Source organism: Halichoeres trimaculatus, unplaced genomic scaffold (assembly GCF_033239565.1).
Source record: "Halichoeres trimaculatus isolate MK-OKI-2021-1 unplaced genomic scaffold, fHalTri1.1 fHalTri1_scaffold_10, whole genome shotgun sequence".
Taxonomy (NCBI): domain Eukaryota; kingdom Metazoa; phylum Chordata; class Actinopteri; order Labriformes; family Labridae; genus Halichoeres; species Halichoeres trimaculatus.
In genome coordinates this window covers 25,343,978-25,364,817 of record NW_027437187.1, presented here as the reverse complement: position 1 = coordinate 25,364,817, position 20,840 = coordinate 25,343,978, and the positions used below count along the sequence as shown (strand labels likewise).

Here is a 20,840-nt window from a genome sequence, read left to right as displayed (position 1 = left end):
ATGTCACCCTGTGCAGCTACTTTATGTTCAACGCTCTCCTCCAGTTCAGGCCGGTCTGGAGTAGTTGGCCTCTGAGGTTTGCCCCCTTCCTCTGTGAATAATGTATGATTGCTCTGGAGTCAGAACAGTGCTAAGCCCCTGCAGCCTGAATTTTTACTTCCTCTTTTGCTGCAGGAAGCTGCAGTCTCGTGGATGTGGATGCGTTTGATGCATTTTTAGTACAGTCTGCATTTTCTCTGTGGATGTATTGATCTGTGGGGAAGCGTAAAAATTGCACTTAACTCATAAAGTTTCCAGGAAAAAAGACACCAGAAATGTTTGACTGCTTTGGTCTTGAGCCAAGCCATAAATAAAAAAAGGAGAGATCTAACAGGCCTCTTACTGGAATAGATATAGCAGTACAGTGGTCCAGTACCCAGCCCTCTGTGTCTTGTCTTTACTTGCTGCAGTCTCCCTGTGGAGGGAGTTCTGTTGTCACTTCTCAGCTCTGATTTATTAGCCCAACACTTAGTTACAGAAGAGTTCAGCACTGGGAATGCTTGTGGCCATCGTCATGGCTATTCCCCAAACCCCCATGGTGATGCTGCAGCCAAACAAATGTGTGATAAATGGGGGATACTAGTGAGTAGATGTGAAGATCCAAAGTGTGCTAATGCTGAGGCTGACTGTGCCCTGCGTTTATGTTTGAGGGAGGATGTTTGTTAGGGTCCCTAAGGAGGGCAGGAGTGTTGTTTTGATGCTTCAGAACTGGAAGACTGCTTTTTAACGCCTAAAATAGATGAAAATACATGTGAATAACCAGTGGGGCTGCCCTGCAGTTAGCAATTAGCCATGTTTTATAAGCCAGTCTGTCTTATTTTAATTCACTATTGATTCTTATCCATCATTATATTTTGCTTTTAGGAGAAGTGGTCGTAAAAAGTCAAATCAATGGAGCAATATTTAATGGAAAGATTCTCAGAGGACTGCTCCGAAGTTGGTCATGTGTTTCTGCAAGGCCATCACTGAATAGTTTATTCAAGTCAACTCATGAAGGAAACTGCATTAATCCCTCTTTGCACCACCAGGAATCTATGAGAATAGATTTATATTTGGCTCCATTACTTCACTCACATAAATGTTCTTATACTGTTCCAGGGCCCATGAGGGTCTTGTCCATATTGCACCACTACTTCCAGAGATAATAAAGTGCATATTAAAGTTGAATTATAATATATCTAAAGTGATATCAATATCAAGCAGACAGTACATAAATAAAAATAATTAAAACAGCCAAAAGACTCTGTTCTGAGAACATAATAAAAAGAATAAAAGAATAACTCTCAGGTAAATTAAACATAGTCCATGTTAGGAGCATACAGTTATCCAACCACAGGGGGCAAAACATCGTTAAAATGATCTATAAAACTTGCAGGTGAAATACAATCATAAAGAAACTTACTTGCTATTTACTTATTTTCGCTGGTAAAAAAGATGGTAACATGTCCACCCCCCAGAAATCAGACTGAATGTACAGATACGTTTTCAGGTCCTCAGCAGGACTGATTCTTTTGTTGACACAAAGGGTACATTCACTGTTATAGAAAGTGTAATGACTCTTGCATGAGTGTTAGTAATGTTTTTGCTTGCCTTTTCTTTTCTCTTTGTTACTTTGATAAAGAGCACTGCGGGAGCAGTGTTTACCAACACAGCTGTCAAACAGTCAGCATTTTAAAATAAAAGAATAAAAGAAACAAGTGATAACTTTCCTGGAAAATGAAAACTCCCAACAACGAGAATGAGATAGCTCAGTCTTGACAGATGGCATGCGATCTATGTGTTTAAGTGGAGGAGGCTGGGGCGTACAGATTTAAACTGCAGCCAGACACCAGGGGGAGCTCTAAAGATTCTGGCTCAGTCTCATGAATCCATGATTTACAGTCTCTAATCTCTGTCCATGATTCATCTAGAAAAGGGATGATAAAGCTTTGCTGGACACCTGTCTGTATGAACTGACACAATTCCTTAAACTTGAAAATAACTGCAGGACAATGCACAATTTGGACAACACATTTATTGTGTAAACCACCAGAGATCATTGCTAATGAAGGAACTGCTCACTTAAACAAGAAAGGTTCCTGTTTCCTCTGAGATCCTTAAATTGTGAAACTCCAGAAATGGCCAGGGGCTGAGACAAGTAACAAAATAGTAAAAACATAAGGGAAAAGAAAGGGAAAGAACATAGTGAAGACAAATTAAGAAATGTGAAATACAGTGAGGCAAATGTTTAATACAAGACAGGTTTGTATAAAAAAGAACAAATAACACGCCAATCTGTCTTCAATTCTGAAATATTACATAGAAAACATAAAAAGCACTATGATTCAAGGTTTAATATTTTGGGCTCCTTTTCAAGCTCTTTCTTAAACACTTGCTGAGTGATTTCCCCAGCCCCAGCCACCACAGAGCCTTAGGAGACATTATACAGCTCTTTCCATTGACTGTGTTGAAGAAATTTGACTAGTTAATTAACCTCCACATGGAGAAAAAAGGTGGTGTTACTTCTGTGTCAAACAAGACTGTCTAAGTGTTCCTAATATTTCTTTTAATTTACCTGAACTGTCAAACAGAGACCCTTTAAGGGATAAAGTAATTATAGTTTGACAGGTGCGTTGTCAGTCAGAGAAAATTATATGATGATAAGCGGTGAATACTCTGAAGAAATTAATTTTAGTGTCCCAGTTCTCTCACAAAATACAAAGTAATGTTCTGTTTGACTTGCTAGAGACACCTCAAAGATGTAAGATTGGTGAAATATAACACAATACAAGCTGTGCTGTATGCAGTATGACAATCCTATGAGCATATTCTTCATTTTAAGAGTAAGAGTTTAATAACTGCAGAAATAATGTGGATCGAAGTCCACTTATTGCCTCATCCAGTCAGCTGCTGCTCTCAGGCGGCACTTTAAAGTAAGATGTGTTCACTGACTCGCTCCCAGCACCGCTCTGTATTTACAGCAGCTGTCTTCATCCCCTCTAAGCGTCGCCAGCGTGACAGGGAAGTAAAAGCGTGACAGTCTGCAGCGAACAATGAAGCATAAGGACTGTTGATTTATTGCTTCCAACATGTCAGCCTCTCTTTGCACTTAATCAGAGACAACACATTCATTTTGTTCAGGTGAGCGTAGCCCAACAATTTACTGTGGCTACATTTTTGCATACATCTTTTTGTCACGTCTAGCTGCAGAGGAGGCAGGAAAGAGTTTTACTGTCTTAATTTGTGACAAAGAAGTTTTAGGTATGCAGTTTGAATATCAAAAGGGGATTTTATTTGACTACATATTGAAGATGTTATATCATTTTGTGTCAGGAAATAAAAACAAGTTGCAATAAGTGTTTTTTTTTTGTATCACAATACTATAGATAGTTTCAAGTAGTTATGGAAAGAACACTGACTATTGAGTGAATGCCACATTTCCTCTTTTAACAGGAGCTCTATTTGACAACATGGAGCTTCCAATTATCACATTATATTCCAACGTAAGACATAGATATAAATTCATATAAAAGAGGCAGATAATGATAGGAACCATGTTTAAAGTAATTTATTCCACAAGGTTTTTGCACTTAAGCATATGAGCCATGTACCATCCATTAACATGCCAGTCAGCTCCATATGTTTTGTCCCCACTAAGGAGGTGGTCATGCCAATGGTCACATTGCACAGTTCATGTTTGGTGCCTTACAAATGTTATAATATTCAGAGGTCATTTAGATATTCCAGGTTTAACCTAAGCTCTTCCCCTCACACACGTCGGATGATCGCTGTTTCAGTGCTTGATCATGATGAATGAATGTGCTGATCGCATCCCTGGTCTCCTTCAGTCCTCCACCAGCTGTGAACTCCTCATCCATCAGGCAGTGTTTGTACTAACTTTACCCGTGAGACTGGTTTGTTTGTATAGTATGTGTGTATGTGTAATACACAACTAGATAATTAAAAACACTGATCATATGATATCAGGGATAATTCCATGTGCATGTGCAGCAGGTGCATGCGTTAACTGAATTTCTCCTTTGGTTTGAACTGATGTGTCTGTGTGTCTCGCTCTGGTGCTTTTCTGTGTCCTAAGAGTGGATTACTGTTATAAATCTGGAGACTTTATGACCTTCTCACTTCCCGGAATTAATACACTAATGCCATTATTGAATGGACAAGGACACAGTTGGTCATGATGTCAGGACTTCTTTGATTTCCTGAAACAGCTTTGACTGGATCAGCATATATATCTGATAAATGATGGTGTGAACTGAATAAAGACAGTGGTGTTCAAATGTACTCAGTTTCCAATTCATTTGGCAAACATTGTTGGGTTTAGTTGATGAAAAGGTAGTCAGCAGCAGAATCGCAGTCAGTCCAGCAAATGTTTTGATATTTTTTGTCCATGATGCGGTAATGCTGTATTACCTAGATGTAAACAATCATAGATGGTCGTCTTTGATTAACCAGCACATGTATATAAATGTTAATCTGCAAGGAGGAGCAAGGGATGGTGATGCTAGCTCTGCTAACCTTAGCCACAATCAGGAAACCAATTTTACATTCTCTGGCTGGAGACTCAGTGATACCATGATAAGCTGTTATTAGAAATAAATAAACACATTTTGAGTCTTGCTTTCTGACATTTAAGCTGTTGGTTATTCAGAACCTGAATTTCTGGTAGTTGCTTGGGAGATAACTAATATTTGAATTAATATTTGGTAGTTTGCTTATCCTAACAGTTGAATGTAGACTTAAACCTGGATACTGTTGTGTCATATTGTATCACATGTAACCTGGCTAAATAACATAAAATATGATAGAGATTCAGATAGAGATTCAGTTAGCTGCACAGCAAGGTTACCGGTCCAATTCCTAGTTGGGCCTTTATGTGTGGAGTTTGCATGTTCTCCCCGTGCATGCATGGGTTCCCTGCAGGTACTCTGGCTCCCTTCCACAGTCCAAAAACATGCTCACCAGGTTAATTTGTCATGCTAAATTGTACGTAGGTTTGAGTATGTGCGTGAAAAGTTGGCTGTCTCTCCATGCCAGCCCTAGGATTCCATTTCAGTACAGGATGTACACCCCCTCTTGCCCTTACACAGCTGGTATAGACTTCAGCCACCTACAACCCTGAACAAGATAAGTGGTTTAAAAAATGAATGAATGTATGTATGAGATTTTCTATAATAATTTCTGTATATTAGTATCTAATAATAATAATAATAATAATAATAATAATAATAATAATACATTTTGTTTATAAAAGCTCTTTTCTGAACACTCAAAGATGCTTTACAATGGATAAAAACAGCATATAAAACAACACACAGTAATAAAACATGATTGAAAAGAAGCCAAGCAGAAAAATAATGTGCATTTAAAAGACAATCAAACATTAAAAGACTTACTTAGCGTTTTTTTGTGACAGATTTGGACTAAATGCTACTGTGTCTTTGGGCCATCTGTTATAATACAACAATTCAGAAATCTTTTTTTTTTTTACAAATGCATATGACAACTTGCATTAAATGCATTCACAGACATTGCATTTTAGATTACTTGAATATAAATGTATAAAAACTACAGAGACCCTTAAAACACAGTTTATGTCCTGCATTCAAGAATTAAGCATGACAGCAAAGCGTCGTGAAGTGATTTTGGAGGTAGAAGGGGTTTCAGGATGTTTACAAAATTGCGGTATGTTGACGGTTAAAGAAACTTTTGTGCTGGGCTGCTTTGTGGTGTGCTTTATTTTTTCACCACTAGATGGAGACACAGGTGCATGTTTGTAATGGAAGCAGCCTGAGAAAGGTGGATATGATCTCATCCCAAACACAAAAACTATAAATAGCATCAGATGCCTCATCCTACAAATATTGCAGATCAGTACTCTAAATAGATTTTTAGTATTTTTAGATGTTTTGATTAATTTTAGACAGTGTTTTTGCTGTGTGGGTGAGTATTAGAGAGAATGATGTTAACATATGTCTCCCTCTCTTCTCACTCTGAAATGTTTTTCAGTCTGTTTCTCATACATATGTGCTCCTGTTGCTGTTGTTGTTGTTGTGTGGCGGCCTGAGCTGTGCAGCAGACAGTGCTCATGAATCACTCCTTATCGGGGTCCTCTACTGTCGGGAGGTGCAGTGACTCAAAGAGCTTGGCTGAACAGTCCTGAATCACCCCTCTAGTTAAAACCCTTCCCGTACAGGCTGTGAGAGGACAGCCGTGCTCGCTGGCCCGGCGTGCTGCTTTAAAAGTCAGATTCTGCCGATACACACACTGCTCCTACATCTAAAGCCAGGGCTCATTGGCACTGCAGGCAATTAAGTTCACCCATGCAAGTCAATTCAATTATGCATCTGTGATGAGCCTTGAAATACCACAGAGCAAGACGTATGGCTGTGGCCGCACACCAGACCACTCTGCATTTGAGAACCCTTCAAAAAAATGTGAGATTCACACAATGCCAACTACTCAAGTTTGCTCTAACATTTCAAAGCTGCTGTTTTCTTAGATGATACAACATGATTTTCATTCATTATAACTGCACTTAGAATCAACAAAGAGTCACATCTCCATATGACACTCAGCATCTTTGTTTTTTTTATCTCACTGCAGAGAAAAACTAAAAGCAAGCAAGCTGAGATTGAGCTGCATGTAAAACTGTTGCAGAATAAACCAGCCAGGCTGTAATGGGAAAATAAATGGAGCATTCTGCGTTGCTGTCTTTCTGGCTGTGTGTACTGTGCCTGTGTGATTGTGTGCGTGTGGAGACGAACACAATGAGCTCTCTGAGGAGCTGTAACTCAAAGGGATGCTGACTGAGCTGGAGGAGAGAAAAAACAAAGAGTTGTTCCTGGGAAGATGGCCGCTGCTGGCACCGGATCACAGCTCGCAGAGCAGCAGAGGGAGAGCAGCGAAGTGTGCGTGTGTGTGTGTGTGTGTGTGTGTTGTGTGTTGTGCGTGCGTGAGTGAGCAATATGTAAAGTGGTGGAAATGGAGGTGTACAGCCAGGCTTCCTAATAGAGGACTTTTTTTATGAACAGCCAACGGTGTAACCTTGGAGCATGTGCAGTAGAGTTGTACAATAAAGAGTAATTTTCACCATTATCGCCATTTGAGAGCTTGCAGAAAGCTCATTGCAAAGGCTTGTATTGATCGCAATGAATAAGAAAATTGTGTATGACAATGAGCAATGCTTTCTCACTCTGCATGAAGATATTTAACTGATTTTTATATTGAGGCTTTAGTGTAATGGCCATATTTTCCTATAATTTTGATGCAGACAGATGAAGACTAGCTTTTTGCTCCACTGGGCTGAATTGGCGCCAGGAGGTTAAAAGAAAATCTCATTTTAAGTATTTAAATGGGAGTTATAGCTAGCATAAGCTCTTTTACGTTTTCTTAAATGTTTCATGTCTTTTTATTCATATATTATCACGCATAGCATAATGTATGTGTCACACTAAAGGCAAACTCAGGACTCACCATGTTTCAATGGCCTTTGTTCTGTTTCAACCAAAACTTTCTCCTTCTCTTTTTTCATTTGAATTTTTCTAGGATTTATTATGATCATAGAAAGTTGATACAGGTACAGAAAATTAGACATTGTCTATCAATAAATGATTATCAAACACAACTGTCATCAATAGAGCATAATGTCTTATGTCTCAGAGCTCCTTCTCTACAAGTTTGTTACGTATCTGTTCACATCAGGAGGCTGTTTTGTCAGGTTTATGAAAGCTAGCTTGGTGATATCAAAGTGGACAGTTTATATTTTTAATGCTATGTGACAGGTAAAGAGTTAAAAAACATGCATGAGCTGTGAACAGGAAGTTAGCTGCTAGCTTGAAAATAACTAAGCTAGCACGTTTGCCAGCAAGCTAATTTCTTTGTACCAATTTTACTGTCTGCTGTAAAACAAAGACTTCTATGAGTGAAACATGTAACCGTGTTATTTTTAAGTTTTAGAGTTGTTGTCCTCTACATTGACATTTAACATTTTTCTTCTTTTACTCCTGGTATTTAGCTAGCTAAAGCAAAACTAGCTTAGAGGAGGGATTTGAGGGAAATCTGTTTTTCTTAGCGACACTCAAATAGATATTCCATAATATTATATTTTGGAACAAGGTAGGCTTTTAAAACATCTCTCTCTTAAATGAACATAATTTCTATAGTTCTTAGTTCCAGAAGTTAAATTACAGTCCATAAAACCCACAAAGTTTTAAAAAGGTTAAAAAAAAAAGTGTGGAAGGTTGTTTGAGCTAAAAGGCAAGATTATGATTCAAGATTGTGGGAAGAGCATCATGTTCTCCTTTTTCCCTTTAAGCGAAGTTACTGTTTCTATCTGCCATGGACAAGCTGCAAAAAGGCTTACAAAACTGTCGTACTCATATCCTTCATCACCCTCTGGAGATTATGAAAGTCCTTTTAAAGCCCCACAGAAATTAAAAAATATATCTCTGCCTCAGCTGTGTAGTTCATTTCTGTATACAATGAAAATTGTATATTTGCTGCTATGCTTTCAACTAATAAAAGAGTAATGAAAAAGTCTCTGGAGTAGCCCTTTAATTCACTTGATTCATTTCATCTGCAAATCCATATTGACCCAGATCTGTTTAATGGTGGTGGTTAAAAAAAACAACATTCTCACTTTTTCACGCGCAGTGTGGTTGCAGGATCAAGGGCTGTGAGAGTGGTTGTGCAATTACATTATGCACACCTAATTGCATCACACTTATTATGTTTTTCACATCTCAGTAATTGATACAGCATTTATGTTGCGCTTTTTTTCCTCCCACTCTGACCAGGAATAGTGCAAGCTCAAGAATTCAAAGTCTAAATATATTCCTGTATGTCATTATTAGAAAAAATAATTGATTAGTATACGTACAGCTAAATAAAAAAAGAGTCTTCAAATTAAACTAGAATCTAAAAGCCCTGTATCAAACCTTGTTGTCTTATTCAATCCCGGTGAGTGTTGCCAGCAGAGAACAAGCTTGTGTGATTGTGTGTTCAGTGTAAAGGGCTTCGACTCTGAATCCAATCACATGCTCCGCCAGAGAGATATTCCTCCATAATTTGATTCTAAGCAGGGACTGTATTAAAAAAACACTACAGGTCACAAATGTTTGAATAATTTCTCATGCAGAGCTCTCATCAGGAAACACAAGGGAGCATCAGACTCCTGACAGCATGTCCAACAGATGCATGAAATGATTGTGTGTGAGAGTGTGTGTGTGTGTGTGGAACTGATGATAAAATAGCAACGTCTGAAATTGGTCAGGAAAAGACAATCACTCCTGGTCCATGGAAGCGACACCTCAAAGTGGTCTTTAATCTCAATTCCACTGGCCAAAGGCCATGTGTCTGACTGAGTAGCACTTTATTGATCTAGGTGATTAATTTATTTACTTTCATCCCCATTTTGTCCTGCTCATACATGTTTAGCATGTTTGACACGCTGTTTAAAAACCTCACACTGACAGCACTGTCCTCTGTCATGCCCTCCCTTTTAGGTCGATACCTGCGCCTGAAAATGTTCCGCGAGGATCACGGCTCCTGGATGACCATGTTCTTCAGCACCATCCTCTTCCTCTTTATCTTCTCGCACATCTACAACATTTTCCTGCTCATCGCTGGAAGCATGGAGTAAGCTATTCAATCCCAATCTCTCACTTTCTCTCTTTCCCCCTGCTCTTTTCTTTCTCCCTCATTCTCTGCTTCCCATTTGTTAGTGACTGTATGTTCCCCTTTGGCTGCTGTGATTGATCTAAACGTCTCGCCTGAACACAGACTCGATAGCAGTCTGATTAATCAGCGTGGACGTTGAAATCACCGGTAGAAGCAGGGAAAAAGAGGGCAGTTAATCCTGAAATACCAGCTTTAGCAACCGCACTTATTCTCTTGTGATCTTGAGTTGATTTCTGACACCTCTGTGGATGAAAACAAAGATTATTTTGCCTTTTCTGTCTTAGTTTGAGCCTGAGTCACCCCCCCTCCTAACCTGCTGAGAAACCACTATGCACAGCAGAGCCTGACACCCACACATCAAGCCAATGACAGGAATCCGTTTATGCATTTGCAATGTGTCCGTCTCCAGGAAGGAAAACATGCCCTTGAAGCCAACCAGCCAAACACGAGGTCCCCGCAAGGTGATTTACTGTTTTGGTTTGTTTTGGCTGTAAAAAAAAACAAGCATGGCAGGTGTCTGTGACGGTACAAGCTGTCAGAAGGGAGGCCAGGACTGTAATGGGATCTGTTCATACAACACTGCTCTCCTTACAAACAAGCATCAACTATCCATAAGGTGCAGGCAGATGAAGGCTATTAGCTTGCAGGCAAGGTGTTGTGTTTTTCTACGGCCGGAGGGATGAGTTTATATAATCGGCCCATCTGTCACTCCGGCCAGTGCTGTGACACCGGCATCCATCTTGTCTGTGCTCTCTGGTTGGCCGAGAAAAAAATAGGAAAAGGAGGCGCACGGCTGAGGGGGAGAGGAGCGGGTCCACTGAGACGATGAATGTTGCTTGCTCAGGGAAAAGTTGCGTTCACAGTCGCTCTGAGTGCAGCTGTCACAAAGCGGATCCTTACTCTTTTACTGCTTTGAAATGTCAGGGAAAGGGCGCCTTTTAGTCTGTCTGTGCATTTTTTTTACTGTCACAAGTGTTTCTTGAAATGACATCCGAATAATACTGCAGGAAAGAAAATAATGAGTTATTCAGACATTTTGAAGGAAGTAATGTTTAATTTAAATCCATCTCACAAGTGCAAGTCACATACTGTCCTCTCATATTAGCCACATCAGATGTCTAGTTATGAAAACCATCAACCAAAGCAGCCTATTTAACAATTATAGTGGTTGACACAACACTTAAACACATTCTTAATTATCGGCCTTGGATGTGTCAAGCAGCAAAATCAGCTAGATGTTGTAAAGAACTCCTCCTAAAGACAGAGGGCGCTGTTGTAAAGCAAGTAAGCCCACCACTTCCAAGACACCTGGTCTGTTTTTTTAAAACACCCAACCGACCCCTCCACTCCCTCCCTGTCCCTCTTTCCCGCTTGTTTTCTTTTTGCTTCACCAGTGAGTCCACAGAGAACCCAGGCCCTGCCAAAAACCATTAGTGTTCACATCTCTGTTCAAGACCAACATGTAAGAACAATGTTCACACTCTGCCAGGACGCCCCTCAGAAGGCAGAGCTCCAAGACTGAGGCTGTATGAACACCAAAAAAATAAAAATAAAAGGTGACAGAGGATGCTAGGTGGGTTGGGTAGAAACACTACAGCCCTGGTGATTCTGCAAAACTGAAGTCTTTGGATTCAAATCCCAACAATTTGCATCCAACACTCTGACTGTTTCCATCACAAGGAGCTCCTGCTCCTCTGGTTCTGTCTTTCGTCAGAGCACAAAAGAGAAGTACAATATCCCTTTGTGGCTGCAGCTGCCCCCTCCGTGGAAATGAATGGTGTTTTTCCTTTTCATTTGTCCTGAAAGAACAAGCCGCTGTGAGGTATTATTACTGCCGAGGGGTTTTAAAGGGTATGTATTTTGGCACGGGTTAGCCGGCTTTGACATCTAGCCATGATGGTGCACTGCAGGGGATGCTCTTCTGGTGACTGCACGGACACACACACAAACACACACACACACCAGAAAACCACATATTGTTCACGTCTTGCACCTCGCTCTTTTTATCAGGGATGGAAAGTGTGTGTGTGTGTGTGTGTGTGTGTGAGTGAGTGGGAGGGAGGCTGAGTTGTCTCCCCGCTGTCTCCCTGACCTGATGCTGTGTGTTGCCCTCGCCCTCCGCTCATTAATATGCTTTTAATTTCCTTTGACCTTTCAGCCGGTCTTGAGCTTGATTTAATTAAAAACCAGCGATACATCTACAAGGCTACAAGATAAACTGCACAAACAAGGAGATAAACAATCCTAAGATATGAGATTATATGCATCTTTTTTGGATGACAGACATTTACCCATGAGTAGTCATGTAAAAATGGATTCATCAAAGCTATTATCTCGCACCTGAAAGAGATTTCCAGACTGTTTAATCTTACAAATGGTCAACAGTGTGTCAGCTAATATTTAAACAGCCTCCTCCAGGTCAACAGCTATCAACCTGTTACCTGGCTCATATCAGGGGGGAAAAATACCCCCGTCCATCACCGCGCCTTGGGAGCTGTAATCCACACTTGTTGCCAAGCCTTCACATCTGGGCTATTTGCATTTTAATGTAACTGTCAGATTAGGGGAGGAGAAGGGAGGGGAGAGAGGGGTGTTTGTGTGGAACCAGGGGAGTGTGACCGCCCAGGGAGTTTGACGGACTTCATGAATGTTCTGTCACGCCGCACAATCCCATTCCACCATCTTACGGCGGCCATTACCGAGCAAAATCACACCCTAATGAGGTGGTGTTATTTAATTAAGACAGCCTGATGCGTGGCGTACACATTAATCATGGCTAATTTGGAGGACAGGGGTGGTAAAGTAGACAAAGGTGGAGGGAAAGAAGGAAAGAGGTGTGTGTCAGGATGTAATAGGGAGCAGTAACGGGACAAAAAGCTAAAGAAGAATTCCTCTTTGCTTCCTGACTTTATTAATTTGAAGCATACATGGATGGATGTCAGGATCCAGGGGGGTAAAGGGGGTAAGCCGAGCACTTGAGGAGGGGTTGGGGTTGTTGGATGTGTCTGATGATGAGCAGCAGGGAGGGACGCATGTGGCATTTGACTGAAGTGATACACTGAGCAGGATTAGACCCCATTATTGTCTCTGTTTACCATGATCCTTTGTGCTGTGTGCATGCTAGTCCCCCTCGTCTGTCTGTTTGCCTGTCTGGCACTAAGCTGGGGTAATACCATGAACAAGTGGATTTCAAAGGCTGAATAAATAGCATGTTGTGGTATGGAGATGCCTCCTGTTGCATGCAATCCCACATGGTATGTGCTGCTGCTGTGATTTTAGCCTTTCCATCTATAGGTTCTATAATCTTTCACTCAAAGCTAAACGTGAAGTATCAGTCTAAATCTGATGGATTAAGTAGAAAGAGATTAACATGAAACTGGGATCATGAAAAATAGATAGCATTAAAATGTACTTATGTATGTATGTTCATTCCTTTGGCCTTGAGCTTGGTTTGGTCTCAATCTTTTCCAGGGTGCACCTTCTTGGTCCAAGAGTTTGAGGAAGGTGATCTCTGTTGACTTTATTTTTGTCAGCAAAACAGTTAAATCCAAATGTATTTCCCTAATGGTGTTAGTATTAGTGTGAATATAGCCAGCCCACCTCCTAACTTTTTGTCATCCCTTACCAACATTATCCCTCTGTCTGCTTCTGCCACTTTGCAGCTGTCATCTTCTTCTTTGGCCGTTTAATTTCCATTTATGTCTTCATGGTCATCAGTATCACTGCATGAGTCATGGGTTGTAACTTGTGAGTCAGAAAAACAGTCAGTAGTTCTTCAGTTCAGATGTTGAAAATTACCTCTGGTGTATTGTTTATTGAATCACACATGGACAATGATAATACCATATCAATGTTTTGGCTACCTTCCAGTACATAGTCCTAACCTGGCTGAAGTTTGACAACTCTTTCTCTGTGCAAATGAATCCCCCCTGTTCTACAGCAACCTTTCGGAGGACTTGAGTATCCCATATTTATTTAGATAACTTTCACAGGAATCTGAGAACATCAGGTGCACCCTGATGTGTACATCCTCTTCCACCTAACTAGGTGGTCTAGATGGCTCTATTTCTTCCAGTGGTGGTATTCGTAGGATTGCCTATGTTTCTGCACTTCCATGGGTCCTAGTGTGTCTTGTATAGATGTTCCTCCACCTCTCGCTTTGGAGCCTTGAATTGCCCTTGACTAAGTAATCCTTTGTCAAAAATCTTAAGAGTCCCTATAAAACACTTGCCTGACTCTTTCCTTCTCTCTTCTTTTGCTCTTTAGATATTCATTCTAAGTTCTTTTTTCTTCCTCCATAACTTTGATTCCTTCTCACTCATCCACTGGTGATTTTTTTCACTCCTCTTTAGGAATGGGTACCTTTCACATTTGAAACGATACGGTACCAATGCCCGGTCCCTGGTAATCGGTAACGGTACTCAAGGGTACCAATTTTCGATACTTTTTTGGCTGTATGAGGTAAAAAACTATCAATTTGTTCAATAATGAAATATATATTTTTTCAATTTACCATATTTCTTCTTCAATTTATTACCTTGCAATGCTGTGTTCATGTCCAGTATGGACAATTGCCCACTCTTCCACTCCCTCACAGTCACAAGAATGCATTTTGGTACCTAAACATGGTACCTTTTGATTTCACGTGAATCGGTACCCGATACTTTTGACAGAATTCGGTCGGTACATTTAAAAGTACCTAAATTGGTACCCATCCCTACCCCTCTTAGTTGACTATAAGTTCTTTATTTCCCTCTCTGACATGGACTTACTTGACTGCAAATGCTTTCCTGTAAACAGTTCCTCTCCCTGACTGGCAGGTTGACCTCAGTACCATCCACAACCCCTCCTACAACGCTAACCCCCCCAGTGACAGGGTCTCTGATGTCCTGTGCACTGTGGTTTTCTGCCTCACACTGGACTTCAGCAAACTGACTTCCCAAAAAGTACTGATCAATGCAGTGACTGAGCACTAACTTTCCTTTGCACTTCTTCGTCCCCAGATACAATTGGAGGCCTTCTTCTTGGTGCTCTTATCCTGACTATAACACAGTTGTTTGGGGTTCTCTAGGATAGGACTGTGCCCATGTCTTCCACTGACTCACTCATCCAATGCTTGGTCTTGTCCTTTCTTTGGTCTGTAGCTTACCAAACTTCAGCCTCTCTCTGCTGAAGACGTCTTACGTAGTTATGGCTGTAGGAGAACTGAACCCAGGTGTTTGATTTTCTGCTGATGTGACCCCCGACAGATGATGCTGAGACTGCTGCTACGTTTGTCACAGAGTTATTTGTCTTTTTCAAGCTGAGACTTGATTAAGAAACCTGTTGCTGTTTATTAATTGCTGTGTTTGTCTTGCTGTTTTAATGATCACCCTTCCCTTGCCTCAGTCTCTGTGTGTTTCATTCCTCCACACACCCACAGTGACTTTCTGAGCTTATCTCCTGCTGTCTTTCACACTCCTACACATGCACATTAGGGTGCTATCTGATAAATGATTCATTATGTATTTAAGTAGTGTTTAAGTCATGTCAAGCTCTCCCGCCACAGCCATTTTCTCTCAGAATATCTGCGAAACAGGCTGTGTGCTATATGTGGCAGTGAACTCAGTCATTTCCTCTCTGCTTACATTATCCTGCTGCTTTCTGGGACAGAGAGGGGGAGCGTCTGCGGAGGCTGCAGCCGACACATACGTCACTGTCACATAAAGAGAAACAGCCACAGTTGTAAACAACAAACTATCATAACCTTGACAGCAGTGGGTGTCCACTGGGAATGTACAATGTATGTTTTACACAGTATTATAGATGAGTGTGAGTGTGAGTGAATGGAAGGTAGGGAGTGTTATGTAGCAGGGCTGATTGATGGTCAAGGCATGTTAGTATGTACGACAACACAGCCTCACTCAATCTTGTTGAGTCTCCTCTCGGTTGTGTTCACATATGTAATAATGATCTAACGTATATCTTGCCTTCATTGTTTTAAGTTGTACTGCTCCAACATCCTCCACCCTGACTAACTGCCTGACTGGAATTCAATCCTGGATGCAATTAACTACCTCCATCTCAGCTGTGAAAAATCTGACCTCTTTATCAACTTCAACTTCTCCACCGGCAATGCTTCCCTCACATGTCCACAACCTTGGTATTATTTTCGACTCCCATCTCACTCTGGAACATCACATCAATCACATCACCAAAACCACCTTCTTCCACCTGAAAAATATCGCCCTTCTCCATCTATCTCTCCTCCTCCACTGCCGAAATCCTCATCCATGCCTTTATCACTTCCAGACTTGATTACTGTCACAGTATCTTCTACAGCCTTCCTTCCAAACAACTCATCAAACCACAGTATGCTAGGGCTGGGTATTGCTAAAAACCTCATGATGGAATTTGATCCTTTAGGTTGCAATTCATTCATTTAAATGCTTTAGTTTTCGGTTTTCATGCCTTTGTGAACACATGTGGTATGACGCTTTGTATTTTGGAGCAATAAAACAACCCAAACGCCAGACTTTAAAGCTGAAGGAGCTGACTTTATGCTGCTGCTGCTGCCATTTTGTTGTTGTTTGGTCTCATGCGGCCCTCGTCCACACAACACGAATTACACATCGATGTTGAATTGGGTAAAGAAATATTGCAATGCATCGAACCATCAGTAGTTTTACCCACCCTTACAGTATACCCAGAACTCTGCTGCCAGTCTGCTCACCCACTCCTGCGACCATGTCACCCCTGTCCTCCAAAAACTCCACTGGCTACCTTTCAAACAACAAATACATCCTAAAATACTCCTCCTCTTAAGAAGCCCTCCACAGTCAGGCTCATTCCTACCTCACTGACCTGGAACACCCTACCAACATACATCCCAAACTGTCCTTTTTCAAAACCCTCACTAAAACCCACTTCTTCAGAGCTGCTTTTAATGGATGACTGTTTTAAAATGTGTGTTGTACTTTTTGTTCATGTTTTTATTAATCTGTTGTTTGATACAAAGTCTTTTATTATCATTATAAAAAAAAGTTTCTTTCATCATCTGAATGTTTTCATAATCTGATCAGCTCATTCCAAGTTAAGCTGATCCCAAATTTCTGTCTGACTATACATACAGAACTAACACAAAACTTAAACTGAGGAATGCTCAGTCATTCTACCAGTTTGATGCAAAATCATAAAACTTGTGATCACTGAAGCAACAAAGGAAAAAGCTGCTGTGCAGAGACAAAAACGCTGGCCTTTGAAGGGAAGAATAGATATCACTAAGATAGAAAAAAACTAAAAGATTACAGAGAAGATAGTTGAATTCATCACTTTGGACAACCAGCTTTGGTAGAGATTCCAGTTTTGTAACCGTCTTTTGGCTTTTCCTGGATCAACGATCTGTGCTATGAAACAGAATGGATTTGTGACTAAGAACTGGATTTAAAAAAAGCTGTCCCACCTTTCATAGAATTTTGATATATTTAGTGAGTTTAATTTTTTATTCATTTCATGTCAACCCAGTGGTGCTGGATACCTGATGATGTTCACTCTAGCCTCCATGCTTGGGGAGTGATAAGCACGAAAGGACTTAATCTCCAGCTAGATTTTAAAATATACTGAAGCTTATTCTGTGCTTTAGTGATGAATTGAGATTGAAGTCTTAAGTTGCCTTGAGAGATTGTGTACTGATAGTGAAGGGAGTGTGTGTTGACAGCTTTATGCTCCTTGGTAACTGCTGCTGCTCAGCATCGTCTGCTGTAAATACGATGCTGGGAACTGTAGTGCACAAGAGGGGGAAAAGAATTCCAACATGGAGCCAGCCAAGGTCCCAATTTAATGTTGTGAATGAGTCAACACCTTTACAGGGCAGGAGAGGTCACACAGTTCCCAGGGCCACTAAATCACAGTCAGTCTGATGGTAAGAACAGGTTTATAAAGCCAGCATGAAGACATGGGAGATGAGAAAGCAGTGTTTTTCTTTGTATACTATTTTATTAATTGATATGATTCTTCTTACCCCTTTACTTCTGAAATTCTGCAGAAACAAGCCAAAAACGTGTTAAAGAGATATCTTGTCTCTCCTCACTCTCACCCATCCTACTTGGTGTTTAAGCTCAGCCACCCTTAAGAGGAAACTCTTTCCAGCTGCTTGTATCCATGATCTCATCCTTCAGTCATTATCCATAACTCATGACCAGAGGTGAGCGCTGGAGCATAGATCGACTGGTGAATCAAAACTTTTGTCTCCAGGCTGAGCTCCCTCTTTCCTAGGATGGTCTGGCTAAACGCCCACATTGCCGCTGCGGCTGCTGTCTATCAGACTCACGATCCATTTTACCTTCAGCTGAAGTTTAACTCCTTTACTTTGGGCAAAGAGCAGGACGGGAGGTGAAATGTGCTGGGCTCTTTTCCACAGATTGATTTTATTACGTCGTGGGTGACTAGGTTGTCCTTGGTGCCACTTGTACTGTTGAGTATTGATTACCATTGTGATGGTGTTTTGTCCAATCAGGATCAAGCAGTCAGTGATTTCTTCAACACCCATTCTTAAAAAAATATTCTAGCAATAATTTCTAATCTGATTTTGTCACAATTAATTTGAAGTCTTTAGAATATTTGTTCTTTCTTTATCAATGATCCTATGAGGGCTGCAACGACAAGTCGACATAATCGATTATGTTGACTATAAAATTTCATCAATGCAGAGTTTTAGTGATTTTTATTGTTGTTGTCATGTCATGATGAATTAAAATAACAAGTGGTAAATGCTCATCTGTAACTTCAGTCTAGTGCATAAGGTGCTGTGTTATTGGACTGGATTGGAAAAAAATTGCTGAATTCATACATGAGAAAGAAATATCTCCAGCAGTAGCACTGCACGCTGACGGAGGCTCTGCATATCTGGCTTGGACAGCCTGACAGCTCCCGGTGTTCATCGCCTAATAATGTGGTTTAAAGAAATAAAAGTTCACTTGCGCTTTCTTTGCTCTCTATTGTTGACTGTTTTCCAGGGTTTTTGTCACAAACTAGAGTCAAAACTCCAGTAACTCTTTTAAAAGTAGGGACATATATCTGACAAGCTAATTTGAGCTCACATTGCACCAATATAACAACAACTGCTCTTTCATGTTACCTGCTCAGATGACACAGAGCTAACCAATCAGAAGCAAAAACCTAACTCAGGGTACATAATAAAGACTAAGAAAGCACATTCAACAGCAATAAGAAATAGGGAAAATATTCAAACCTCCTAATATACAAATGCGTACTTATCTCAGTCATATTTGAATACGCTGCCTGGCCCAAAAAAAAAATCACCACACAAAAAAAAGGTCACACGCTTCTGCAATGTCACAAGACTTATTTCCATCCAGTGTTGCATTAATTTTTCACCGGGACCTTGTATTGATGGTGGAGTCTGACTGCTGTGCAAAGCCTTCTCCAGCACATCCCAAAGATTCTCATTGGGGTTAAGGTCTGGACTCTGTGGTGGCCAATCCATGTGTGAAAATGACATCTCATGCTCCCTGAACTGCTCTTTCACAGTTTGGGTCCGGTGAATCTTGGCATCGTCATCTTGAAATATGTCCATGCCACCAGGGAAGAAAAAAATCCATTGATGGAATAACCTGCTCATTCAGTATATTCAGGTATTCAGCTGACCTCATTCTTTGAGCACAGACTGTTGCTAAACCTGAACCTGACCAACTGCAGCAACCCCAGATCATAGCACTGCCCCCACAGGCATGATGGGTGCATCACTTCATCTGCCTCTCTTCTTACCCTGATGTGCCCTCATAGCCTCACTGATTGCTGACTGACAGGGTCAGACTCTACCATCAACATTGCAAGTTAATAAAAATGTATAAACTGACTTAACTGTAAAGCTTTCATATAGAATGGTAACTATGGGATCTGAAGGGTTAAAGCAATGGTCTACGATTCGAAGCTAGGTAATTATTATTAACACCGTTTTGAGGCCGTTATAGTCCGATGGTCCGATCTACGCAATCTGAAAACCAAAAAGAATGAAAAAAAATCCATTCAGTACAGCAGCTGCAAAACGGCTCAATAATTGACAAATCTGAACCGCCGTTTCCCCCATTTTGGATTTGTGCGTTAGTCCACCCAATCCCGTCTCCCCTGCTCCGCACTGTACTGGTGGTCCCACCTTGTCCTTCCCCACTACCCCTCTCACATCAGCTAGCTGCTCAGCTACCGAAGCATCATGGAGCCAGAGAAGACCGAAACCAGGAAGCTGTTACTGTTACCCTCCACAGGGAAGGGAAGAAAACGAAAAAGTTTCAAGGAAAATGCTGAAGCAAGGAAGAATTATGAGCGATACAGGTGCCAACAGAGACTGAATGTTGGAGAAATGTACGACCGGTGCAAAAAGCTGCAGAGGGATTTGGGACTGAAGACTGACGCAAAGACAGCTGAGTTTCTGTTGAACAGGTAATGACTTTGTTTACCACAGTGGGAGATGTCAGCTGAAAAACTCTGGTTAGTCTGTGCCTACTGGCTAATGACTGAGCGCTGCTGGTCGGCTCTGTCAATAGATTTTAGCATAAGTTAGCCACACATCTTTAGCATTGTAAGCTGAGCTGGTGAAGACGCGCAGAGAAAGGTAAAGCCTCCCCCACAGTCGGCTCTGCTCTGATCAGCTGGCAGTGGCAACGCCAGACCTGCTTCGCTGGCTAATTCATGGTTTTGATTGCGCCGGTCCAATTGAAAAAGCTACGACTGTGTGTTACAAGGAGAAAGACTGTCTTTATTGTTACATTTTCTGCTGACTGGCTTCTTGCTCTGTCGGAGGGGGCATGTTGTTAGGAGGCGAAGAAGGGCGATACGAGCTGGGGGGTGGGATCTTGGGACACAGAGGGGAGGGGTGAGTGGGGCTGCGTTTTTCAAATGTGTCTCATCAGCCAAACTGGGTTTCAGATCGTAGACCATAGCTTTAACACCTTGTACATTTTTTATATTCCGTTATTAACCACTTTGTGTTTTTGACAACTAACAATAATTAAAAAAATTATCATGCTGGTGTTAAACATTAATCTGTTGGACCACCATAACTGATTCTTGTTAGTACAACCCTATTTTCAGTCATATTTCTCTGAATGTAATTTGCTGAGTCATTT

At 41.0% G+C, this 20,840-nt stretch overlaps 1 protein-coding gene across 3 annotated transcripts in view; it reads left to right on the top strand.

The window, feature by feature from the left end:
• Nucleotides 1–20,840, top strand: part of tmem117 (transmembrane protein 117) — a 58,995-nt gene that overhangs the window by 13,757 nt on the left and 24,398 nt on the right. For all 3 annotated transcript variants that reach the window (XM_074678472.1, XM_074678470.1, XM_074678471.1), the window contains exon 3: nt 9,543–9,675. In XM_074678472.1, coding sequence (XP_074534573.1) covers nt 9,543–9,675 — 133 coding nt within the window. The remainder of the gene's footprint in view (nt 1–9,542; nt 9,676–20,840) is intronic.